Source organism: Taudactylus pleione, unplaced genomic scaffold (assembly GCF_031769625.1).
Source record: "Taudactylus pleione unplaced genomic scaffold, aTauple2 ptg000762l, whole genome shotgun sequence".
Classification (NCBI taxonomy): Eukaryota; Metazoa; Chordata; class Amphibia; order Anura; family Myobatrachidae; genus Taudactylus; species Taudactylus pleione.
The window spans coordinates 13,021-40,777 of NW_028285164.1; the positions used below are offsets into that span (position 1 = coordinate 13,021).

General features: G+C 48.0%; 1 protein-coding gene across 1 annotated transcript; it reads right to left on the reverse strand.

Annotated features, from left to right (window-relative positions):
* LOC148476864 (sulfotransferase 1B1-like) lies at nucleotides 1–27,461 on the reverse strand. The gene is made up of 8 exons (XM_088457500.1): nucleotides 27,391–27,461; nucleotides 7,232–7,412; nucleotides 6,925–7,053; nucleotides 6,746–6,843; nucleotides 6,412–6,538; nucleotides 1,068–1,162; nucleotides 815–995; nucleotides 1–678 (listed from the first exon to the last, which is right to left on the reverse strand). Exons 1-8 carry the CDS (start codon nucleotides 27,403–27,405, stop codon nucleotides 566–568), a joined length of 939 nt encoding a protein of 312 aa, XP_088313626.1. The 5' UTR covers nucleotides 27,406–27,461; the 3' UTR covers nucleotides 1–565.
* Nucleotides 27,462–27,757: the final 296 nt, after the last annotated feature.

Here is a 27,757-nt window from a genome sequence, read left to right on the forward strand (position 1 = left end):
TTTGTGAATGTTTTATTTTTAATTTCCAGGAGTACATTCTATGTTTCATTATTTTATTTGAATGCCAGAGATTGGAGCATCATTGTCTCTTTTTGAGGACTCCATGCTTTGATAAGTTGTTTGGTTATATCACCCACCATATAATTTCATCACTATACAGAAAGCAGATATCATCAACGTCTCAGTGACATGTGAAAGGATGTTTTTAGTCTATTATACGTTGTAGCGTTGCATTAGGTTTTACTTTCCAGACTCCTCCGATCCAATGACGCTGTCCTTTTGACCTCCTTGTGTAACCTCAGAAAGATGTACCACCTTTTAGGGTAGGGATGTGTCTTGGGTTCAATTGTCTTTCAAATGAGTTGTGCTGTTGTGTGATCTGCCAGTTGACGGAGCTGATCGCGGCATGTCCGGTGGATCCATCTCTGCGCACAAGTATATTTAGAAGCTTAAATCACTTACAGATTTGGTTCTGCAATTAGATTTGCATGTGATCACAAACGTCTGTCTCTAGTTTTTCACGACTGGCTCTGACCGCCTTTCCATTTTATGTCAAGTGCCGGCTTCAGATGTCGTTACGGAATTTCAGGTCAGTTCCCTTCATTTTCCTGTTATATTCTTCATCAAATCTTTTATTCTGGGACTCTGTGAAATGGTTCTTCCAGTCACCAACTTCTCCTGAATAAAATAAATAAATATATTGAATCATAGTTCTGTGGTTCTTTCATAGAAATAGTTTGAAGGAAAATGGCTTAAATTGGAAACAAATGCTTTGGAGACTGTCTGAAGTATATACATCTCCACTGAATTGTACCTTTCCTCATGAAGGGGGAGAGGGAGAAGTCCATCACATTAGTGGGCATACTGCTATAGTTGGCCATTGGGTTCTCCTTCATGCTCTTGAAGGATGTGTGTTGGTAGACCTTCTCAACAGCATCTTCAGATAATTCCTTCCCCAAGAACGTCATCACCTTTCTAATCTCACGCTTTGGGTTCTGTCCAGAAATTAAGGATGACCTGTCAGAGGCTTAACGTGAAACTCGCTCCCTCTTAAATTATTCACTCACCTCTTTCATATCTTCATAGAACAAGTACAGGACTTCATGCTTGTCTTTGGCTTTCCACCAGCCCAGGACATGATCAAACCAGCTTCCCCAGGACACTGAGAGAGCAGAGACCGCATGTCATTGGCTGTTCGTGAAAGGCTACAATTTATAAGGAGTCTATTCTGCTAGGAAACAGCTACTAAGATCAGGTGGTCCTTGTGGCAGAGTGACAGGCCGCCCCAGGTGAGGAAGGGGTTACCTTCCTGGGATTCAGGTAGTGACCCCACCCCTCCCTCACACCTGGTTATTTCATGGCCTATTCAAGGTGCGGTAGTTGAATTGTGTTTGTTCTGTGGTGGAGAAAGGACTTTCACCTGTGAACCTCCATGTGGTATGTTGTATGTTGCTATGATGTGATACTACTATGCTGCAGTACTACTAAGCCGTGATACCACTATGCTGCAGTACTACTAAGCCGTGATACCACTATGCTGCAGTACTACTAAGCCGTGATACCACTATGCTGCAGTACTACTAAGCCGTGATACCACTATGCTGCAGTACTACTAAGCCGTGATACCACTATGCTGCAGTACTACTATGCTGCAGTACTACTAAGCTGTGCTACTATTATGCTGCAGTACTACTAAGCTGTGATACTACTATGCTGCAATACTACTAAGCTGTGATACTATTATGCTGCAGTACTACTAAGCTGTGATACTACTATGCTGCAATACTACTAAGGTGTGATACTACTATGCTGCAGTACTACTAAGCTGTGATACTACTATGCTGCAGTACTACTAAGCTGTGATACTACTATGCTGCATTACTACTAAGCCGTGATACTACTATGCTGCAGTACTACTAAGCCGTGATACCACTATGCTGCAGTACTACTAAGCCGTGATACCACTATGCTGCAGTACTACTAAGCCGTGATACCACTATGCTGCAGTACTACTAAGCCGTGATACTACTATGCTGCAGTACTTCTAAGCTGTGATACCACTATGCTGCAGTACTACTATGCTGCAGTACTTCTAAGCTGTGCTACTACTATGCTGCAATACTACTAAGCTGTGATACTACTATGCTGCAGTACTACTAAGCTGTGATACTACTATGCTGCAATACTACTAAGCTGTGATACTACTATGCTGCAATACTACTAAGGTGTGATACTACTATGCTGCAATACTACTAAGGTGTGATACTACTATGCTGCAATACTACTAAGCTGTGATACTACTATGCTACAGTACTACTAAGCTGTGATACTACTATGCTGCAGTACTGCTAAGCTGTGATACTATTATGCTGCAGTACTACTAAGCTGTGATACTACTATGCTGCAATACTACTAAGGTGTGATACTACTATGCTGCAGTACTACTAAGCTGTGATACTACTATGCTGCACTAATACTAAGCTGTGATACTACTATGCTGCAGTACTACTAAACTGTGATACTACTATGCTGCATTACTACTAAGCTGTGATATTACTATGCTGCATTACTACTAAGCCGTGATACCACTATGCTGCAGTACTACTAAGCCGTGATACCACTATGCTGCAGTACTACTAAGCCGTGATACCACTATGCTGCAGTACTACTAAGCTGTGATACTACTATGCTGCAATACTACTAAGGTGTGATACTACTATGCTGCAGTACTACTAAGCTGTGATACTACTATGCTGCAATACTACTAAGCTGTGCTACTACTATGCTGCAGTACTACTAAGCTGTGCTACTACTATGCTGCAATACTACTAAGGTGTGATACTACTATGCTGCAATACTACTAAGCCGTGATACTACTATGCTGCAGTACTACTAAGCCGTGATACTACTATGCTGCAATACTACTAAGCCGTGATACTACTATGCTGCAATACTACTAAGCTGTGATACTACTATGCTGCAGTACTACTAAGCCGTGATACCACTATGCTGCAATACTACTAAGCTGTGATACTACTATGCTGCATTACTACTATGCTGCATTACTACTATGCTGCATTACTACTATGCTGTGATACTACTATGCTGCATTACTACTATGCTGTGATACTACTATGCTGCAATACTACTAAGCTGTGATACTACTATGCTGCAATACTACTAAGCTGTGATACTACTATGCTGCATTACTACTATGCTGCATTACTACTATGCTGTGATACTACTATGCTGCAGTACTACTAAGGTGTGATACTACTATGCTGCATTACTACTATGCTGCATTACTACTATGCTGTGATACTACTATGCTGCATTACTACTATGCTGTGATACTACTATGCTGCAGTACTACTAAGCCGTGATACCACTATGCTGCAGTACTACTAAGCCGTGATACCACTATGCTGCAGTACTACTAAGCTGTGATACTACTATGCTGCATTACTACTATGCTGCATTACTACTATGCTGCATTACTACTAAGCCGTGATACCACTATGCTGCAATACTACTAAGCTGTGATACCACTATGCTGCAATACTATTAAACTGTGATACTACTATGCTGCAGTACTACTAAGCTGTGATACTACTATGCTGCAGTACTACTAAGCTGTGATACTACTATGCTGCAGTACTACTAACCTGTGATACTACTGTGCTGCAGTACTACTAAACTGTGATACTACTATGCTGCAGTACTACTAACCTGTGATACTACTATGCTGCACTAATACTAAGCTGTGATACTACTATGCTGCAGTACTACTAAACTGTGATACTACTATGCTGCAGTACTACTAACCTGTGATACTACTATGCTGCAGTACTACTAAACTGTGATACTACTATGCTGCATTACTACTATGCTGCATTACTACTATGCTGTGATACTACTATGCTGCATTACTACTATGCTGTGATACCACTATGCTGCAGTACTACTAAGCCGTGATACCACTATACTGCAGTACTACTAAGCCGTGATACCACTATGCTGCAGTACTACTAAGCTGTGATACTACTATGCTGCATTACTACTATGCTGCATTACTACTATGCTGCATTACTACTATGCTGTGATACTACTATGCTGCAATACTACTAAGCCGTGATACCACTATGCTGCAGTACTACTAAGCTGTGATACCACTATGCTGCAATACTATTAAACTGTGATACTACTATGCTGCAGTACTACTAAGCTGTGATACTACTATGCTGCAGTACTACTAACCTGTGATACTACTGTGCTGCAGTACTACTAAACTGTGATACTACTATGCTGCAGTACTACTAAACTGTGATACTACTATGCTGCAGTACTACTAACCTGTGATACTACTATGCTGCACTAATACTAAGCTGTGATACTACTATGCTGCAGTACTACTAAACTGTGATACTACTATGCTGCACTAATACTAAGCTGTGATACTACTATGCTGCAATACTGCTAAGATGATGCTGTAACACTGCCTTGTTACTGCTATAACATGACTGTGCTGCTTTAATTACTTAATAAAGTGGCAGAATGTTTATATCCGACCATGAAAAGACTCGTATACTCTTTTCCATTGCCGCAATAACCTGGGTTATTGCCGGGTCTACACAGGTCGCGGCTTGGTGTAAAAGGGTCTTTGAAAAAAAACCTGGGTCGACTCTGACGCTGGTCGCTACCAGAAAACGACCTAGGTAACAGTGCATTGTAAACAGCGCGAACCGGGTCATGGTGACCCAGGTCACGCCTCAAACCAATGGATTGGCTGGCTTCAGTAGCGCTTGGACATGACATCATCTCTGTAACGCTGGAAGACCTGGATCACTGAAGATACAGTCCAGTGTGAACATCTGCACCCGGGAAATAACCGCTGGTGTAAAAGGGTTAACACCCGGCTTCTACCTGTGCTGTGTCTCGGGTTTGGTGGAAAAAGGGGTATAATTGAAACTACCCTTCTACAGTCCTGTACAGTGCTTCTGAATATAATGGTGGTGCTTAAATAAAGCAGTCATTCCATCATTAATGCACAATTAAACATATGAATTGATCCAGTTTTTTTTCCAACATAATCATGTTAAATCATTGTAATAAATAAAACTTGAATAATGGAAAAAGTATGAGTAGAAAAACAAAGACCATCCTCTTCTAAATCATTTCATGAGTAATTCAAAATATATACGTTAGTTACTTGCTAACTGTACGCTAAGAGAAGAGAAACTAAACGTTAGCCCCTGGTATCACATTATACAAGATCCTATGGTTCTTCCTTATGACCACTTTGATCTCAGGTCACTTCCAATTCTACTGGTCCACAAGGAGTCGTTTGTCTCATCCAGCTATAGCGTGACTTGAATTTTGTGCCCAGGGGTATCTCGCTTTACCCTCTAGATCAGTCCTAACGCACCCCCAACAGCTCATGTTGTGAGGATTCCTGACTGCGGAAACTGGTAGGATAAATACTGACCCTACCAAACAGACTAAGGGCCTGATTCAGACCCGGTCGCAAGCGCTGAGTGCTCGCAACCGGGTCGATGGTGGCCCAGAGCGCATGCGCACGACAGAGCCGGCTCCGTTGTGCGCATACGCGAGACCCGGATAGCGACGGGCAATCTTTCGCTCCGGGTCTCGCACCAAAGGGGGCATGCTGTCGATGTTGAGTGACAGCACGCCCCCTTTGGTGGGCGGGCCGGGGGGGGTGGCTGCCCAGACGGAGGCGTTCCCATGTGAATGCCTACCGTTTGGGGGCGGCCCCACTGACATCACGAGTGATGTCAGTGGGAGAGCTTTCAGCTTTGTTTGAGACGAAAGGTCTCTGGGGCTTGCGGCCACGAGACCCTACCACAAGGGTCTCGTCGCAAGTCCGATGGTTGCGATGGTCTTGACCATCATCCTGGCCGCTCCATAAAAAAAAAAAAGCTGCCCTGATTCAGAGCGAGCGCTCTGTCAGAGGGTCTCGTGGCCGCAAGCCCCAGAGAGCTTTCGGCTCTAACAGCCGAAAGCTCTCTCAGTGGGGCCGCCCCCAGACGGTAGGCATTCTCATGGGAACGCCTCCGTCTAGGCAGCCACCCCCTCAGCCCGCCTACCAAAGGGGGCGTGCTGTCACTCAACATCGACAGCACGCCCCCTTTGGTGCGAGACCCGGAGCAACTGATTGCACGTCGCTCTCCGGGTCTCGTGCATGCGCACGACGGAGCCGGCTCCGTCATGCGCTCTGGGCCACCATCGACCCGGTTGCAAGCACTCAGCTCTTGCGACCGGGTCTGAATCAGGTCCTAAGTCACCTCTGCATGATTAAAGAAGTCCTGAAAACATGAGCTGTTGGCGGTGTGAGAACTGGTTTTGAGAACTCTTCTAACTAAAACAAGTTGACATCCTTAAGCAGAGACGTACCATTTCCCTTCAGGAAATTCTCCACATACTCGTTCCATGTTCCGGGGTCAGGCTGAGTCTTATTCATTAAATCAAAGTAGTAATATGACACGGCATTGTCCTTCGCATTCCGAGCAACATAAATAACCTGCGGAAAGATAGGGATTACAGTAATTCCCCCAAGTACTGCTAGGAAGTCATCGACAAAACTACAGTTATCCAAAAGCCTCACCACAATCCATACGGCTAAGAGCTGGTAACACAATTCACCAAGACGATTATCGACTACAGAAGCCATCATCAGCCCTCTAGAAATGGTGGTTATTTATCAGCCAGTGTTTATACAGTACCTTACCTTACACTTCTGTGTCCAGAAAGATTTCGGCACCAGGTCATACTGTAAATGGGTTTTCACCAGTCGGGGGGACGGGGTTATTTCCAAAATATCTACCCCTGTTGGAAGGAGAGACACCATCAGCTCCAACGTAATGTGATCCATTTATCCAGGTTATATGAAAGGAAGTATAGGCTTACCAGAGGGGATGGGAGGAGGGGAACAGATCTCCAGAAAGGGGAAACGAACATGGGTGGGTGCGCGTTTGGTCTTTTCCACGTCCCCTTCATTCAGGATGCAGTCCACAATCTCTTGTACCCATGTAGTGCCTGCAATAACCTCAGTGAGAGAGCACAGTGCACGTAGGGATTTGTGTGGGGAACAGAAAAGCTTGCAATCTAATCTACCTGTGCATCACTTTAGTTTAAGCCAGAAAGAAGATGGCAACAGGGAATGGTTAGATCCATGGATTATATACCACTAATTGCACATGGAGCTCTCTCCTACCTGCCTTGGGGTAGGTGGCTATGAGGAGGTCATCTGGCCTGGCCTGGAAGTTCTCCACTTTCTCCCATTGATCTGCGATGGGCTGCATGAGCGGCACACCATTAACCAACCGTAGCGGGAACCGATAGAATATCCCTTCCGGTGCATTTTGGAGGATGCTATTATAATCCTCCAGTGTTAGCTATAAAGAGAACAAACATTGAAGTTCCCAATTTTACTCCCGTTATTACCGTTTATTTATACGCCACAAAATTTTTGATCAATCTCAACACTCAACAGTAGCGCTTACTCTCCCCTGCGACAATTAACCTGCCAGAATTTATTTGGATCTGGGGAGGCAATTTGAGAACGCATAAAGAGGTCACATGACTCGGGGAGAACATACAGCGGCTGAATATGAAAAGTGGACGTTACCAGGTGGGAAAGGGGTGGCAATGGGGCATTCATATTTAGAAGATGCTTCCCGTGGATGTGTTGCGGGTGTGTCGACAGAGTGGCGGGTTATTTAGAGGTGGGTGTAACGCAGAGGTCACCCCAAGTTTCAGTTGGATCTCCTGCACCAAAATTTGGGCTGGAGCATACACAGATAATAGAGAAAATAGTCGCAAGCAGAGGGCCGGGGGTGATGCGGTCACATCTATGCGGCCGTCTCAGAACGCAGTACAGGCAGATGTGCGCATGCATTGCGGCCGGAATAGCGACTGCTTATTCAAGCGATTCGGGATCAGGCCCATTGTCGGTGAGCCAGGGGGGGTGCAGTACCTGTGTCTGTTTTATTCTGATGCTCTAGAACACATACAATACTAGAGTATCATAAACAAAGCAGAGTCACACAAAATAAAACCCTGGGGAAGCCTAAAAGCCCCCAGAAAACACCCTAATGCTACCAGAAATATGGTTAAAAAATACTTTTAGTAACTGTTATTTTTCTAATTGTATCTCTGTGTTACCTTACAGAGTTGGCACTACAGTATGTAATGTGTACAATAAAATAGATTGTGAACTCTTCTTAAACGTGGTGACACAGAGCTGGCATCCAGCCTCAGCAATATCACAGCCCAGGGCATGCATGCATTCATTCATACAGGGGGGAGCTGGGCCAGGGGGCAGGGTGCCATTTGCACCATGGGCCGGTGCAAGTTTAGTGATCCAGGGCTGCCTGGCAGGAGGCAGGCAAAGAATTCTCCTGTTTTCCGACTGCTTGGTACTATTACATAGGGATGGCCATCGTCCATCGATAGTTAGCAATCATCGATTGTTAACTGTCGATGGTCAATGGTTCTTCCTTTTGATGGCAGAGAGCCAATGGTTCCCCACCATTGATGGACGAGTGGGACGGATGGGACGGAGCTTAGCCCCATCCCCCAACAGCTTCTAAGCTCTGTCCCTGTTTTTGATTGGTTTTGCGGACTGCTGTGTGGCCATTGATGGTTCACCATCGATGTTTGTTTTTGCCATCAATGGTAATTATCGATGGACACCCACCGGTGGCCATTCCTACTATAACATGTTATGCAGCAGGGGCTAACAGAAAATGGCTGCCCCCATAGCAGGCTACAAAAGAATGGCCGCCGTCGACCAATGGCGAGCCAAGGTTCCTTTCCCAGGTGCTCTGGGTGAAGCACTCACCCAGTGTTCACTGAAGAGTTTATTCTGCACACACAGGGCCGTATTCAAGTCAGAATCCGCGGATTACGTCATTTAGCCAGGCGGTAAGTTTTCGCCGTATTCAATTCCAAAGACTTTTCGCGTACGTGAAAAGTCAATGCAATGTAATCGGCGGAAAAGTTTCGCCTATGAATAGCAGGCGGAAAAAAGTGCAGAATTGCGGTTTTGGGGTGCAAACTTCGGGAAACCCCCCTGCACTCTTGGGACAGTCCCCCAAAGATAAACTGTGTCGAAAAAATAATAAAAAAAAAAGTTAGAGCACCCCAAAAAAGTACTTTCACTTTGGGGGCGAAAAAATGCCAAGTTGGGGGACAAACTTAAAAAACTAGCGAAATAGACTTCTCTGGGGTCCCCAAGTATGGGGAAGGTGTTTTTAGGATTGCGGGTGCTTGCGGCATGTGGATTTCTCGCGTGTTTTAAAACTTCACTTTAGCAACATAAAAATATGCTAGCCCCCATTATCATGTACCCCAAATTTGCTGGGAGTAGTTATTTCCTCCCAAAAATACTGCTTCATGCTATTCTTTACCACTTGTGTTAAGGCGCTAATTGGAACCAATTGTCACAACTTAAGTACCCCAAATACCTTCATTAAGTCTAATCGGGGGCATCTATAGTGATCCCCAATGTTAGTGCATCTTTTAGGGGGTGTCGGGCTGAGTTCCCCATTTTTTATAGGACTTTTCCCTTGATTCAGTTTCGCCTGGTGCTGTTTTCGCGTCCTTTCTAATTGAATACGGGGAATAGCGGAGGCGCGCCCGATACTTTTTCGCATGCAAAACACGCGTTGTAGGTGAAAAGTCCGGCATGCAAAAAAGTATCGCGGGTGCGAAACTAATTGAATACGGCCCACAGTTGGAAGCTGGACTCACCCTAGTTTGCCTACAGGTACCTTAATATGTGTACAGATGATTTTCTATCTGAGCCATGTTTGAATAATTCAGGGTACTTTTATGAGACATCACCACTGAAATTATCCTGTCTATCAATTGTGTCACTAGAGTGCACCTGATAAATTGCATATTGTTCATCTTTTGTGTTACTTTCCCATGTGTACATTGCTCCTTTGGATATGGTAAGTGTGATCTGAGATTTTTCTGCCTTGGTCAATGTACATTATATACTGCTGGCACACTGGGGCTAGACAACATTATCTAACTATTACCATACCAGGTTGTCTAGTTTGATTTGGTGCACTGCTGTTATTTCCTTAGCACAGTGTCCGAGTATATATCATACTTGCCGCAATGGCCGGAGGCTCCCGAAAATAGGGTGGTGCTCCCAGGCGCCCGCAAGAGAGTGCAAATCTCTGGCCCCCCTTCTCCCCACTTACCTGGTGAAAGTGGGCGGTTTGGAGGGGACGATGACTTAAAAGTTTTAGGGGCCTATTCATTAAACCTAAAAATTCTCTGGAGATAATTAGCTTTAGAACTCTCATGGAGTTCTAGCTAATTATAGGTGGAATTCATCATTCCACCTCTCCATAAGTATCTATTCCCAAAAACCGTCATTTTTGCGATGGCAGCTTTTCGGGAAATAGATACTTTTCCCTGCCTACACTACCTTATCGCATCTGGAAACAGTGCTGCGCATGCGCTGATACATCTGTAAAACCAGCGCATGCGCAGCACTGCCTACAGATATGGTAAGTTACGTACCCCCCACCCCCCTCCGCTCACCTACCCCCACCCCCCCACTTACCTGTCCGCGCAGCAGCCTCCGGCTCCGTCCTGCTGGTCTGTCATGTGGTTTCCCTGCATGACACATTAGAAAAAAAAACTAAACTTTTTTTTTTTGTCTAAACTTTCTTGTGCTCTGCTGGGGAGCACACATGTCCGACCAGCCTCCGGAGCCTGAGGACGGAGCAGAGCACCGGAGGGACTCATCGGGGGACCTGCACACGCTGATACAGGTAAGTTTCACCTGCTATTCGCCACCTCACAGTGGCGAATAGTAACTATCAAATTCCGAAAATTGATAATTTTCGGAATTTGATGAGTGCCACAATTTCCACATCCCCATACTAATGTAATAATATACTAATGTAATAATGTATGGGGAGTGTGGAAATTAACGCAGGGGGACTTAGCAAGGAGATATCTGTGATATCTCCTGTGCTAAGTGGCTACATGAATACCAAAATAACGTTATTTAAGGAAAATGTCCTTAAAAACGTTATTTTAGTGTTGATGAATAGGCCCCTAATAGTCAAAACTCTGGAGAATAACCTAAGTATGACAGGAAATGCTCTGCCTCACCTCACCGCAGATCACTGATATATACATACACGCACACATACATATATACTAGGGATGAGCGGGTTCGGATTTCTGAAATCCGAGCCCCCCTGATCCGAGTCGTATCCGAGTCAGGCTCGACTTTTCCCGCCTGACTCGGATCTGAAATCGAGGAAAAATGTCATCATCCCGCCTTCCGGATCTCGCGGGTTTTGGATTCTATAAAAGGTCCTCGCGTCTGCGCCATTTCTCACTCCGGCTGTGGACAGTGAAGAGGGAGGGTGGGAGCTAGGGCTGGCTGGGCTGTATTGTGCTGCTGTTGTCCATAGGGGCTGGATGGACTGTGTTGTGCTTTTGTTGTCCATAGCGGCTGTGTCCACTCCAAAGTCTATAGGGGCTGGCTGGACAGTGTCCCATAAAGGCTGTAGTCCAAGAGGGGTGCTGCAGTGTTGTCCAGGGGGTGATCTGTGCATCAGGGGAGCTCCCCCAAAGTGCACTCCCCCCCAAAAAAATGTTTTCTGTGTTTGTGAATTGTGTGTGCAGTAGCCGCACGTGCATCAACAAAGTAGCGCCAAGCGTGCGCCTGTGTCATAAATCAAGGGCCGGCTGGCTTGTCCGTTAAAGGGTGCTGTAACCCCCAAAGTGCACTCCAAACAAAATAAAATAATATTTTCTGTGTTTGTGAATTGTGGCCCTGATTCATAGTCGGACGCTCTGACAGAGCGCTCGCTCTGAATCAGGTCCGTCCCTCCTCCTTTTTGGAGCGGCCTCCAGCTATAGCGAGCAACCAAAATGATGGTCACGATGGTCACGACCATCGGGCTTGCGACGAGACCCTTGCGGTAGGGTCTCGCTGCCGCAAGCCCTGGAGTGCTTTTGGCTCTATCAGAGCCAAAAGCACTCCCACTGACATCACTAGTGATGTCAGTGGGGCCGGCCCCAGACGGTAGGCGTTCCCATGGGAACGCCTCCGTCTGGGCAGCCACGCCCCCGACACGCCCACCAAAGGGGCGTGCTGTCAATCACCAGCGACAGCACGCCCCTTTGGTGCGAGACCCATAACGACGGCTTGGCCTCCGTTATTCGGGTCTCGCGCATGCGCACGACGGAGCCTCCTCCAAGGACAATTCCATCTTGCACCTCTTTTTTTTTCTTTGCATTATGTACTGTTTGGCGCCTAGTTTTTCAAACTGCCATCCTGTCTGCCACTGCAGTGTCACTCCTAGATGGGCCACGTGTTTGTGCCGCCCACTCGTGTCGCTTAGCATAGTCATCCAGCTACCTCGGTGCAATCCAGATCCAAAACACGAAGAAAGATCCAGATCCAAAACCAAAACACAAAACACGAAAAGTGGCCGGTGCACACCCCTAATATATACATACACATGTCACACATACATTACACACATACACACCATACTTGCCTACACTCCCGGAAGTCGTGGGAGGCTCCCGATTTTTCGGGTAGCCCCCCGCACCCCCGGAAGTGTAGGCAGATCTCCTGCATCTCGCCCACTTCCTAGTGAAGTGGGCAGTATGGGGAGATTTAAATGGGAATTCACGGGTCTGTGAGGGGAGGAGCAGCATTTTGCCCCGCCCCCTCATCTCAGATCCGCGAATCGTGGACTTTTCAGGAAAGGGGTCGGACCTAATTATGGCAACAGTCTGGCCCCGCCCCCCGAATCGGGCTGCTCCCGGAAAGGATTTACAGTATACAAAGTCGGTAAGTATGATACACACATGTCTATGTCACACATACAACACACAAATCACTGTCTATCTTACCTTACAGCAGCAGCAGATGGGGATGGGACAATGCACATGTAATTAGGACCCTCCCCTAGCGGCAGAATGCTGCGATTCACGGGTCAGTCGCGAGGGAGCAGGGCCAAATTTATACAAACTAATGGTAATATTGACTCCGCCTCCTCCCCCATTGACCCACAAATCATGGCATTTTACCTCAAGTGGGCGGAGTTTAGTAAACATTGTGTCCACTCTCTCATCTGTCGGGGGGGTGTTTCTGGGTACTCAGAAAGCCCCCCTGCGTGCACTATTGTTATAGGTGCGCACACGCAGCTCTTGCACCCTAAGTACGAAACAATTGAATTACTCCGATCGGTGCCCATTATATTTGGGCGCCCAAAAAACAATTAAGTCGCCCCCAATAATTGTTCATATATTTAAACAACATACCCATTGGATAAGCTTCGCCTACTGTGCATTGCCACGTCTACTTTGCCATTGCTGCGTGCTTGTAAAAAAGCCGGGGCCACTTCATTGCCTTTGCCCCCCAGGCTTAAAGTTGCCAGCCAGCCCCTGCATAGCAGTGCCCCGTGACATACCTTATGTATCTTCTACAGCTGGAAGGTGCAATGCTCTGTAGAATGCTGCAGATTAGGAAACTGACTAAATATTAGTACAGCTACTTTGCAGTGGAGAAACCACAATACGAAGTTTAAGAAGTCAAAGATATTGTAAGGTCAGTACCCTCCCCTGTGGTTCATGCCAGGTATCTGTGTTCTTTCTGTGTGTGTACAAAGGGCCTGATTCAGAGCCGCTCGTAAGCGGCCGCTCGTTCGTTCCGAGCGATGTTTGCACAACTGCGCATGCATACGGATCGTAATACGCATGCGCGAACCAGTCAGTGCGGCCGAAAATCGTTCGTTCGCTAAATAGCGAATGCCTGCTATTTTGAGTGATAGGAGGAGGCGTATGTGGGTGGTAACAGGGGAAGGTGCTTGAAAACGGGGAGTGGAGAATCGAATGCAGGCGTGCTTAAAGGTCAAAACGGGCGTTTTAAGGGTGTGCACAATTAATACAGCAGCGTCACTGACCACGTCACTGGGTTATTTTATAGTCAGAACTGCTCGCAAGATTGCGGTAGAAAAAACCAACCACAAGAATAGCGAGCAGTTCATACGCTGGTCGATGTACTCGATTAATCTAATAAATAGCGGACATGACGTAGGATGCGAGCGGCCAGGGGGCGTAGTTTTCCAAAAAACGACCGCATGTTTTGTTCGCTCGTTCAGACCTAGAGGCGTGAACAGACCGCAAACAGCGAACGGTTCATTTGAATAGCCACCCCTATTTTCAGGACGAGCGAGCGCTAATTGCGTCCGGCTCTGAATGAGGTCCAAAGTGCACAGGAGACTTCAGAATACTGTTAGTTCCTATATTGAGCATTAGGTGGCGACCTTTCATATCACTCACTGTGTTACCTGGGTGAGAGCACAATTAATGTTGTTATCTGTGCAGGATTTTGTATTAAAAGTAGGGGTGTGCACCGGCCACTTTTCGTGTTTTGGTTTTGGATCTGGATCTTTCTTCGTGTTTTGGATCTGGATTGGTTTTGCCAAAACCACCCTTCCGTGTTTTGGGTTCTGGGTTTTGTGTTTTGGATCTGTATTTTTTTTAAAAAAAGCATAAAAACAGCTAAAATCACAGAATTTGTTGGTTTCTCTGCTCCTATGCTATTATTAACCTCAATAACCTTAATTTCCACTCATTTCCAGTCTATTCTGAACACCTCACACCTCACAATAGTGTTTTCATGTCCAAAAGGTTGCACCGAGGTAGCTGGATGACTATGCTAAGCGACACGAGTGGGCGGCACAAACACGTGACCCATCTAGGAGTGACACTGCAGTGGCAGACAGGATGGCAGTTTGAAAAACTAGGCCCCAAACTGTACATAATGCAAAGAAAAAAAAGAGGTGCAAGATGGAATTGTCCTTGGGCCCTCCCACCCACCCTTATGTTGTATAAACAGGACATGCACACTTTAACAAATCAATCATTTCAGCGCCAGGGTCTGCCACACAACTGTGGCTGAAATGATTGGTTCGTTTGGGCCCCCACAAAACAAGCTGGCAATTAATGTGTCCCTGCACAAACTGGCTCTACGGAGGCAAGATGTCATCCTCATCCTCCTCATCCACCGATTCCTCACCCTCTTCAGTGTGTACATCCTCATCCTCACAAAGTATTAACTCGTCCCCACTTGAATCCACCACCACAGGTCCCTCTGTACCTTCTGGAGGCTGGTCTCCCTGGAAGAGCTGATAATTCATTTTGATGAACATCATCTTCTCCACATTCTGTGGAAGCAACCTCCTACGCCTTTCGCTGACAAGGTTCCCGGCTGCACTAAACACTCTTTCGGAGTACACACTGGAGGGGGGGCAACTCAGGTAAAATAGAGCCAGCTTGTACAGGGGCCTCCAAATTGCCTCTTTTTCCTGCCAGTACAGGTATGGACTGTCTGACATGCCTACTTGGATGCTGTCACCGATGTAATCCTCCACCATTCTGTCAATGGTGACAGTATCATATGCAGTGACAGTAGACATGTCAGAAATTGTTGCCAGGTCCTTCAGTCCAGACCAGATGTCCAAACTTGGTCCTGCCTGCCCTGCATCACCGCCAGCGGGTTGCTTAGGATACCTAAGTTTTTTCCTGGCAGCCCCAGTTGCGGGAGAAAATGAAGAAGGAGCCGTTGACGTGTCACGTTCCGCTTCAGCTGACAGTGTGTTCACCAGCAGGTCTTTGCACCTCTGCAGGCTTGTGTCGGCCGGAAAGAGAGACACCACATAGGCTTTAAACCTAGGATCAAGCACGGTGGCCAAAATGTAGTGGTCTGATTTCAACAGATTGACCACCCTGGAATCCTGGCAAAGCGAATGAAGGGCTTCATCCACAAGTCCCACATGCCGAGCGGAATCGCTCCGTCTTAGCTCCTCCTTCACTTTCTCCAGCTGCTTCTGCAAAAGCCTGATGAGGGGAATGACCTGACTCAAGCTGGCTGTGTCTGAACTGACTTCACGTGTGGCAAGTTCGAAGGGCTGGAGAACCTTGCACAACACGGAAATCATTCTCCACTGCGCTTGAGTCAGGTGCATACCCCCTCCTTTGCCTATGTCATAGGTGGATGTATAGGCTTGTATGGCCTTTTGCTGCTCCTCCATCCTCTGAAGCATATAGAGGGTTGAGTTCCACCGCGTCACAACCTCTTGCTTCAGGTGATGGCGGGGTAGGTTCAAGAGTGTTTGCTGGCGCTCCAGTCTTCGGCACGCAGTCGCTGAATGGCGAAAGTGGCCAGAAATTTTTCGGGCCACCCAAAGCGTCTCCTGCACGCCCCTGTCGCTTTTCAGAAAATTCTGCACCACCAAGTTTATTGTGTGAGCAAAACATGGGACGTGCTGGAATTTGCCCAGATGTAATGCCCGCACAATATTGGTGGCGTTGTCAGATATCACAAATCCCCAGGAGAGTCTAAGTGGGGTAAGCCACTGGGCGATGATTTCCCTCAGTTTCTCTAAGAGGTTGTCGGCGGTGTGCCTCTTACTGAAACCGGTGATACACAGCGTAGCCTGCCTTGTAACGAGCTGGCATTTCTGAGATGCTGCTACTGGTGACGCTGCTGCTGTTGCTGCGTAAGGTGATACATCTACCCAGTGGGCTGTCACAGTCATATAGTCCTTAGTCTGCCCTGTTCCACTTGTCCACATGTCCGTGGTTAAGTGGACATTGTGTACAACGGCATTTTTCAGGACACTGAGGACACTTTTTCTGACGTTTCTGTACAGTCTCGGTATCGCCTGCCTAGTGAAGTGGAATCTAGACGGGATTTGGAACCGGGGACACACTACCTCCATCAATTGTCTAAATCCCACTGCACTAATGGCGGATACCGGACGCACGTCTAACACCAACATAGCAGTCAAGGCCTCAGTTATACGTTTTGCTTCAGGATGACTGCTGTCGTACTTCATCCTCCTCGCTAAGGACTGTTGGAGGGTCAATTGTTTAGTAAAAGTAGTGGTGTTCCTACTTCCTCTCTGGGATGATGAACGACTCCCAGCAGCAGCAACAGCAGCAGCGGCAGCAGTAGGCGTAGCAATGCAGGATCCTCCAGAGGAATCCCGGATAGGAGAGTCAGTCATGCCAGTGACATGGCCTGCAGGACTACTTCCGATCCTGACTAAGGAGGAAATTGACGAGGAGGGAGTTGACGGTGTGGTTTGCAGGCGCTTGGATACAACAGGACAACGGGATTTAGGTGTCCCTGGACTGCTTACGGTCTTAGCCAAAGTTTCTGAACTTGACAGTAACTTTTTATGAACGCGCTGCAGGTGCCGTATAAGGGAGGATGTTCCTAGGTGGTTGATGTCCCTACCCCTACTTATTTCACCTTTACATATGGTACATATGGCAAGACAGTTGTTGTCCGGATTTGGATAGAAATATTGCCAGACCAAAGAGGTGGAATGTTTGGTCTTCTGCCCAGGCATGACCGTGATGGGCTTTTTCATCCCACGGACAACAACTGTCTCCCCCGGAGCCTGATTTAAACAAACCACATCACCATCAGAATCCTCCTCGCCAACTTCCTCCTCAGCGCCAGCTACACCAGTATCCTCATCCTGTTGTACTTCAACAGTGACATCTTCAATTTGCATATCAGCAAGTGGACTGTGGGTGCTCCTTTCAGCACTTGCAGGGGGCGTGCAAATGGTGGAAAGAGCCACCTCTTCCCGTCCAGTGCTGGGAAGGTCAGGCATCGCAACCACCACCACACTTGGACTCTCCTTGGGGATTTGTGATATCTTCTTAGAAAGCACAGTTCTTCGCTGTGCTTTTGCCAGCTTAACTCTTTTGATTTTTTTAGTGGGAGGAGGGCTTCCATCGTCATGTGAAGCTGAACCACTAGTCATGAACATACTAGGGATCGACCTTAACCGTTCCTTGCCACTCCGTGTCGTAAATGGCATATTGGCAAGTTTACGTTTCTCTTCAGCTGATTTAAATGTCTTTTTCAAGGTCATTTTCCTGAACTTTGCCATTTGGGATTGTATGTGCCCTCTACTATGACATTGGGCATCGGCCTTGGCAGACGACGTTGATGGCATGTTATCGTCTATGTCATGACTAGTGGCAGCAGCTTCAGCACTAGGAGGAAGTGGTTCTTGATCTTTCTCTATTTTATTTTTATCGGAGAAAGTTTGGTCCTCCATTTATGTTATATCGATTTGATATATACGTGCGGCTAAACACAGAAAATAATTTTTTTTTTGGTTTGGACTGGAGTGTACTTTCAGGGGTTACAGCACCCTTTAACGGTCAAGCCAGCCGGCCCTTTACTTATGACACAGGCGCACGCTTGGCACTACTTTGTTGATGCACGTGCAGCTACTGCGCACACAATTCACAAACACAGAAAATAATTTTTTTTTTGGTTTGGACTGGAGTGTACTTTGGGGGTTACAGCACCCTTTAACGGTCAAGCCAGCCGGCCCTTTACTTATGACACAGGCGCACTCTTGGCACTACTTTGTTGATGCACGTGCGGCTACTGCGCACACAATTCACAAACACAGAAAATAATTTTTTTTTTGGTTTGGACTGGAGTGTACTTTCGGGGGTTACAGCACCCTTTAACGGTCAAGCCAGCCGGCCCTTTACTTATGACACAGGCGCACGCTTGGCACTACTTTGTTGATGCACGTGCGGCTACTGCGCACACAATTCACAAACACAGAAAATAATTTTTTTTTTGGTTTGGACTGGAGTGTACTTTGGGGGTTACAGCACCCTTTAACGGTCAAGCCAGCCGGCCCTTTACTTATGACACAGGCGCACTCTTGGCACTACTTTGTTGATGCACGTGCGGCTACTGCGCACACAATTCACAAACACAGAAAATAATTTTTTTTTTGGTTTGGACTGGAGTGTACTTTCGGGGGTTACAGCACCCTTTAACGGTCAAGCCAGCCGGCCCTTTACTTATGACACAGGCGCACGCTTGGCACTACTTTGTTGATGCACGTGCGGCTACTGCGCACACAATTCACAAACACAGAAAATAATTTTTTTTTTGGTTTGGACTGGAGTGTACTTTCGGGGGTTACAGCACCCTTAACGGTCAAGCCAGCCGGCCCTTTACTTATGACACAGGCGCACGCTTGGCACTACTTTGTTGATGCACGTGCGGCTACTGCGCACACAATTCACAAACACAGAAAATAATTTTTTTTTGGTTTGGACTGGAGTGTACTTTCGGGGGTTACAGCACCCTTTAACGGTCAAGCCAGCCGGCCCTTTACTTATGACACAGGCGCACGCTTGGCACTACTTTGTTGATGCTCGTGCGGCTACTGCGCACACAATTCACAAACACAGAAAATAATTTTTTTTTTGGTTTGGACTGGAGTGTACTTTGGGGGTTACAGCACCCTTTAACGGTCAAGCCAGCCGGCCCTTTACTTATGACACAGGCGCACGCTTGGCACTACTTTGTTGATGCACGTGCGGCTACTGCGCACACAATTCACAAACACAGAAAATAATTTTTTTTTTGGTTTGGACTGGAGTGTACTTTCGGGGGTTACAGCACCCTTAATGGTCAAGCCAGCCGGCCCTTTACTTATGACACAGGCGCACGCTTGGCACTACTTTGTTGATGCACGTGCGGCTACTGCGCACACAATTCACAAACACAGAAAATAATTTTTTTTTTGGTTTGGACTGGAGTGTACTTTCGGGGGTTACAGCACCCTTAACGGTCAAGCCAGCCGGCCCTTTACTTATGACACAGGCGCACGCTTGGCACTACTTTGTTGATGCACGTGCGGCTACTGCGCACACAATTCACAAACACAGAAAATAATTTTTTTTTTGGTTTGGACTGGAGTGTACTTTCGGGGGTTACAGCACCCTTAACGGTCAAGCCAGCCGGCCCTTTACTTATGACACAGGCGCACGCTTGGCACTACTTTGTTGATGCACGTGCGGCTACTGCGCACACAATTCCCAAACACAGAAAATAATTTTTTTTTTGGTTTGGACTGGAGTGTACTTTCGGGGGTTACAGCACCCTTAACGGTCAAGCCAGCCGGCCCTTTACTTATGACACAGGCGCACGCTTGGCACTACTTTGTTGATGCACGTGCGGCTACTGCGCACACAATTCACAAACACAGAAAATAATTTTTTTTTTGGTTTGGACTGGAGTGTACTTTCGGGGGTTACAGCACCCTTAACGGTCAAGCCAGCCGGCCCTTTACTTATGACACAGGCGCACGCTTGGCACTACTTTGTTGATGCACGTGCGGCTACTGCGCACACAATTCACAAACACAGAAAATATATTATTTTTTTAGCACTTGGGGGGAGCACCCCTGATGGACAGAGCACCCCCTGGACAACACTACAGCACTCCTTTAGGACTGGGACACTGCACAGGACTTTGGAGTGGACACAGCCCCTATGGAGAACTGACTGCACAACACAGTCCAGCCAGCCCCTATGGACTTTGAAGTAGTGGACACAGCCCCTATTAACAACAGCAGCACAGCACAACACAGCCAGCCCCTATGGACTTTGAAGTAGTGGACAACAGCAGCACTACACTACACTACACTACACAGCCCTAACTCCCACCCTCCCTCTTCACTGTCCACAGCCGAGTGAGAAAATGGCGCCGACGCGGGTACCTTATATAGGATCCAAAACCCGCGAGACTCGGAAGGCGGGATGATGACGTTTTGCCTCGATTTCAGATCCGAGTCAGGCGGGAAAAGTCGAGCCTGACTCGGATCAGACTCGGATCGGGGGGGTTCGGGGGGGTTCGGATTTCAGAAATCCGAACCCGCTCACCCCTAATTAAAAGTGAGAGATTGTGCTAATTGGCACTGAGTTATATTTCTCTGCAACCTAGAGTCATCCTGGAGGGTAATACTTACTTAAATCCATAAAACACAAGCAACATTTTTCACTCCATTGGCTCTTAGAACAGTTTTCCTCTATGGTACTATTTACATAACGTTTCCATTGCACCCAGTCCCAGAACCTTCCCCATCAGATGGCATGGATGGGGGCAAGTGACAGGACAGATAGCACTGGTGTGGCAGGGGGCAGGTGACAGAACAGACAGCACTGGCGTGGCAGGGGGCAGGTGACAGCAAAGATAGCACTGGCATGGATGGGGGCAGGTGACAGGACAGATAGCACTGGTGTGGCAGGCGGCAGGTGACAGGACAGATAGCATGGCATGGATGGGGGCAGGTGACAGGACAGATAGCACTGGTGTGGCAGGGGGCAGGTGACAGGACAGATAGCACTGGTGTGGCAGGGGGCAGGTGACAGGACAGATAGCACTGGTGGGGCAGGTGACAGGACAGATAGTACTGGTGTGGCAGAGGGCAGGTGACAGGACAGATAGCATGGCATGGATGGGGGCAGGTGACAGGACAGATGGCACTGGTGTGGCAGGGGGCAGGTGACAGGACAGATGGCATGGATGGGGGCAGGTGACAGGACAGATAGCACTGGTGTGGCAGGTGACAGGACAGATAGCACTGGTGTGGCAGGGGGCAGGTGACAGGACAGATAGCACTGGTGGGGCAGGTGACAGGACAGATAGTACTGGTGTGGCAGAGGGCAGGTGACAGGACAGATAGCATGGCATGGATGGGGGCAGGTGACAGGACAGATGGCACTGGTGTGGCAGGGGGCAGGTGACAGGACAGATAGCACTGGCATGGATGGGGCCAGGTGACAGTACAGATAGTACTGGTGTGGCAGGGGGCAGGTGACAGGACAGATGGCACTGGTGTGGCAGGGGGCAGGTGACAGGACAGATAGCACTGGTGTGGCATGGGGCAGGTGACAGGACAGATAGCACTGGTGCGCCAGGGGGCAGGTGACAGGACAGATTGTACTGGTGTGGCAGGGGGCAGGTGACAGAACAGATAGCACTGGTGTGGCAGGGGGCAGGTGACAGAACAGACAGCACTGGCATGGATGGGGGCAGGTGACAGGACAGATAGCACTGGTGTGGCAGGCGGCAGGTGACAGGACAGATAGCATGGCATGGATGGGGGCAGGTGACAGGACAGATAGCACTGGTGTGGCAGGGGGCAGGTGACAGGACAGATAGCACTGGTGTGGCAGGGGGCAGGTGACAGGACAGATAGCACTGGTGGGGCAGGTGACAGGACAGATAGTATTGGTGTGGCAGAGGGCAGGTGACAGGACAGATAGCATGGCATGGATGGGGGCAGGTGACAGGACAGATGGCACTGGTGTGGCAGGGGGCAGGTGACAGGACAGATAGCATGGCATGGATGGGGGCAGGTGACAGGACAGATAGCACTGGTGTGGCAGGGGGCAGGTGACAGGACAGATAGCACTGGTGTGGCAGGGGGCAGGTGACAGGACAGATAGCACTGGTGTGGCAGGGGGCAGGTGACAGGACAGATAGCACTGGTGTGGCAGGGGGCAGGTGACAGGACAGATAGCACTGGTGGGGCAGGTGACAGGACAGATAGTACTGGTGTGGCAGAGGGCAGGTGACAGGACAGATAGCATGGCATGGATGGGGGCAGGTGACAGGACAGATGGCACTGGTGTGGCAGGGGGCAGGTGACAGGACAGATAGCACTGGCATGGATGGGGCCAGGTGACAGTACAGATAGTACTGGTGTGGCAGGGGGCAGGTGACAGGACAGATGGCACTGGTGCGGCAGGGGGCAGGTGACAGGACAGATGGCACTGGTGCGGCAGGGGGCAGGTGACAGGACAGATTGTACTGGTGCGGCAGGGGGCAGGTGACAGGACAGATAGCACTGGTTAGGCAGGGGGCAGGTGACAGGACAGATAGCACTGGTGCACCAGGGGGCAGGTGACAGGACAGATTGTACTGGTGTGGCAGGGGGCAGGTGACAGGACAGATTGTACTGGTGTGGCAGGGGGCAGGTGACAGGACAGATTGTACTGGTGTGGCAGGGGGCAGGTGACAGGACAGATTGTACTGGTGTGGCAGGGGGCAGGTGACAGGACAGATAGTACTAGTGTGGCAGGTGACAGGACAGACAGCACTGGTGTGGCACTCCCAGCACCGCAACCACATCCTGTAACTACACTCAGAGCTGTAACTAGACTTTTTGGTGCCCTGTGCCAGAGAGAGCATTGTCGCCCCCCCCCCATTTTTAAATAGGGACATAAGATAGAGTACCTGAAAAATCCACATCCTATAACTACACTCCCAGCACTGCAGCCACATCCTATATCTACACTCCCAGCACTGCATCCACATCCTGTATCTACACTCCCAGCACTGCATACACATCCTGTATCTACACTCCCAGCACTGCATCCACATCCTGTATCTACACTCCCAGCACTGCATCCACATCCTATGTCTACACTCCCAGCACTGCATCCACATCCTATGTCTACACTCCCAGCACTGCATCCACATCCTATGTCTACACTCCCAGCACTGCATCCACATCCTATGTCTACACTCCCAGCACTGCATCCACATCCTATGTCTACACTCCCAGCACTGCATCCACATCCTATGTCTACACTCCCAGCACTGCATCCACATCCTATAACTACACTCCCAGCACTGCAACCAACGATCTTTGGCATGTGGCATCTCCGTCTGGTCCCGGTCTGCCCACGCTCACCCACCACCAGTAAAAGGAGGGAGCTGGCTTTCTGGGAGATTCCATTTTAGGGCCATATTCAATTAGTTTTGCACTCACGATACTTTTTCGCATGCCGGACTTTTCGCTTATATCCGGTGTTTTGCATGCGGAAAAGTATCGGGTGTGCTCCCGCTAATCGCCATTTTCAATTAAAAAGGACTTGAAAACGGCACCCGGCGAAAAGTCCTGTCAAATGGGGAACTCAGCCTGACACCCCCCAAAGATGCACTAACATTGGGGATCACGCTAGATGCCCCCGATTAGTCCTAATGAAGGTATTTGGGGTACTTAAGTTGTGACAGTTGGTGCCAATTAGCACATTAACATAAGTGGTGGAGAATAGCATTAAGCAATATTTTTTTGAGAAAATAGCTACTCCCAGCAAATTTGGGGTACTTGAAAATGGATGCTAGCATATTTTTAAGTTGCTAAAGTGAAGTTTTAATAGACATAAAAAATTCACCTGCCGCAAGCACCTGCAAACAAAAAAACACCTGGCACATACTTGGGGACCCCCCCCCAGAAGTCTATTTCGCTGTTTTTTAAGTTTGTCCCCCAAATTTGATCTTTTTTGTCCCCTGAAAATGAAAATACTTTTTGGGGGTGTTCTAAAGTCTTTTTTTTTTAAATTGACACAGTTTATCTTTGGGGGATTTCCCAAGGGTGCAGGGGGATTTTGCACCCTAAAACCGCAATTCTGCACCTTTTTCTGCCTGCTATTCATAGGCAAAGCATTTCCGGTGATTACATTACATTGCGTATGCGAAAAGTCTTTGGAATTGAATATGGCGGAAACTCTCCGCCTGGCAAAATAACGTCATCTGCGATACTTTTCCGCGGATTCGGACTCTAATTAAATGCAGCCCTTAATGTGAAAGTCCAATTTTAATAGCGTGTCATCTGTCAGTCCTGGGGGGGGGGGGGGTGCTGCTGTCACTGGGGGCGTTACTGTGACATAATGTGTGGTGAGGGGCATTACTGTGGCATAATGTGTTGTAAGGGGCATTACTGTGGCATAATTTGTACCTTTAAGGGACATTACTGTGACATAATGTGTTGCACGGGGCATCACTGTGGCATAATGTGTTGTAAGGGGCATTACTGTGGCATAATGTGTTGTAAGGGGCATTACTGTGACATAATGTGTACCTTTAAGGGGCATTACTGTGGCATATGTGTTGTACGGGGCATTACTGTGATATAATGTGTACCTTTAAGGGGCATTACTGTGGCATATTGTGTTGTAAGGGGCATTACTGTGACACAATGTGTTGTAAGGGGCATTACTGTGGCACAATGTGTTGTAAGGGGCATAATGTGTTGTAGGGGGCATTACTGTGACACAATGTGTTGTAAGGGGCATTACTGTGGGATAATGTGTTGTAAGGGGCATTACTGTGACACAATGTGATGTAAGGGGCATTACTGTGACACAATGTGATGTAAGGGGCATTACTGTGGCATAATGTGTTGTAAGGGGCATTACTGTGACACAATGTGATGTAAGGGGCATTACTGTGGGATAATGTGTTGTAAGGGGCATTACTGTGACACAATGTGATGTAAGGGGCATTACTGTGACACAATGTGTTGTAAGGGGCATTACTGTGTCACAAAACCACACATCCTGTTTGTGCTTTTATTTTTTATTTTTCTATTTGGAGGGGGGGGGTGGTGGTTAAATTACTGTCTTGCCCTGGGTGACAGAGATCCTAGTTTTGGCCCTGGTGTACTGCATACATATACACATATACCTTTAATGCACGCTTTTTCCTAATGTTATCACATTACTAAGTGATGTTTGAAAACCACAAAATTAAGACGATAAGATACATTGATCCTCCCGGCAGGTTTTCTGTGTCCTTGTAGTTGTTACTTTGGTTTTCTTAACGCTGTAAAGAATTTCCTGTAGTGTGTGTTTTGCAGTGTGAGTAGGAAAACATGTCAGCAATTATCTAATTATCAAACGCACAGAGATTATATAGCCCCAGTGCACGTCTATTAAGCACAATCAGCTGGAGAGGGCAATGTGGTCTCAGCCAATCAGAAGCCAGCCAATCAGAAACCAGCCAATGAGAAGTGTCAAGCTAATCCTGCTGAGTGTGATAATTATCATGACATATTTTGCAACAGGGATCGAGCACCCGCACGAGATACTATATGTCTCCTGACCTTCTGTTCCAGTTGCATGTACGAGTGAACAACCTTGCTCAGCCTACACTCACTCACTACTTCCCTCCCTAGTAAGTGCTTACTCGCCTACTTTATGGATCTTTGGGCAAAGTTCACGTTTATCACATGATTCCTGTTGTCAAGGCCGGGTCCCCCGGGTGCCGCGATTTGCGTTACCGCGCAGCAGGGGCAGGGCCAGGATGATGAGAAATTTGGGAGGGTGGCCTACTTTCCGAAAGTCTAATTAAGTATGCGTAAACTTAAGATGTGACCGAATCTGCATACAGACATAAGTACACGTACGTTGTATGTGTGGTACGGAACTGCGGGGTCAATTCAGACTCGGATGCTAAGCCACGATCGCTCGTATTTAAAAGGGGCCGGGCATGCATATTCCGCGATCGCGCTGTCTGGCATAAGGACGCCCTCTATGTCTTAGGGAGTGACGTCAGAGTGAGCGCACGCCGGTGTAAAGACGCCCACTTTTCTTTCTTCGCACACGTCATCTCCTGGAAGTGTATGATTAATCAGTAACATCGAGAGCCATCGGAGCTGCACGCAGCGCATGAGGTAGACTCTACCTCGCCGCAAGTACTGTGATCACTGCAGGCTGAAATACAATCAAGTGACGTGTACAATGACGCTGCCATGCTAATTATGCATGTCCATTAAACGCCGTTTTGACGCCCAGACATGCCTGCGTTCGCAGCACCACTCCCCCGTTCACAAGCACCTTCCCGTTACCAACCACAGATGGCACTGTCACTCATAGCGCTCAGTCTTTGTGCTACGAGCGCACGACTCCCGTTTGCTGTGACTGGCTTGCACACGCGCACTGCTACACATGCGCAGACGAGCGACTATCGACCATAGCATGCGATCGCGGCTTAACGTCCGGGTCTGTATTGGCCCCTGTGTCTTTTCAGCAAGCAGGCGTAGAACCCTGCGAGGGCCCTGTATCTGCGCAGTCGGCATGGCAACCACACCTTGTAACTGCACTTTCAGTACTGCAGCCACGCCAAACAACTTCACTCTCAGCCAGGGGGGCAGAGGTTGGCGTGAGCGGGTAAAAAGTTTAGCCACACCCCCTAGATGGCATGCCCACATCCTTATTAGCGGGCAGTGCATGCAGAGGGCCCGGTATTCACAATGGGGTGTGGCACGCCATACGTACACCTGGTCACACCCCATAGGAACGGGACCCAATAGCTCTCCCGTCAGCACTGCAAATTCATGTCCTATAGTAAATTCTCCCAGCACTGTAATTGCCTTAAATCTGCCCTCTCAGCAGCGCTACTACAAGCTGTAACTGCCTGCTAGCCCTGCAGATGCACCCTGTACCTGCCTCCAAGCAACTGCACCTTGTAACTGTACTGACAGCACATTATAACGGCACCACATCATATATCTGCTCTTTCTCACCACTGTCACACTGCACCTTCTGTATCTCCTACTACCCCTCCTGCATGTCCTCCGCACACTGACTGTATACAGTCACTAAGGGGCTATCCCAGTAGTAGCAGCCCTCTCCTGCCCTGCATTCCTGCTCTCTGCAAGCCCAGCATTGGTCCCCAGTACTCACATTTATCTTCTCCATGCTGTGTGCTCTCCCCACCCTCTGCTCCAGCACTGCTCAGATAGATCCAGTGTCCAAATTAAATATAAATACGGTATAAACTGCCACGTCAGGGAGGGCGTGTTCCCCGAGGGGAGAGGGAAACTGAGGGCAGAGCTTGATAAAACTTTCAGTGTCGACATTGAGAGAGCAATGTGGTGGCAATAAGTAACAGTCTATTTCCTAAAGTATTCTTCACGTCTGGTTGATCACATGAAGCTGGGCAGTGTCACACAGCTATAACAATATATTTTCCTCCCAACTGAAATAAGAGCTATTGGCAGAGGCTAAATCTCCCCTGAGTTCTATTTATTTCCAGTTAGGCACAGGAACG

Coding starts and splice junctions, on each gene's coding strand:
- LOC148476864 (XM_088457500.1), bottom strand. Junction 1,163..6,411: donor GAATTTCCTGAAGGGAAATG/GTACGTCTCTGC, acceptor CTGCTCTCTCAG/TGTCCTGGGGAAGCTGGTTT. Junction 996..1,067: donor TCTATGAAGATATGAAAGAG/GTGAGTGAATAA, acceptor ATTTCTGGACAG/AACCCAAAGCGTGAGATTAG.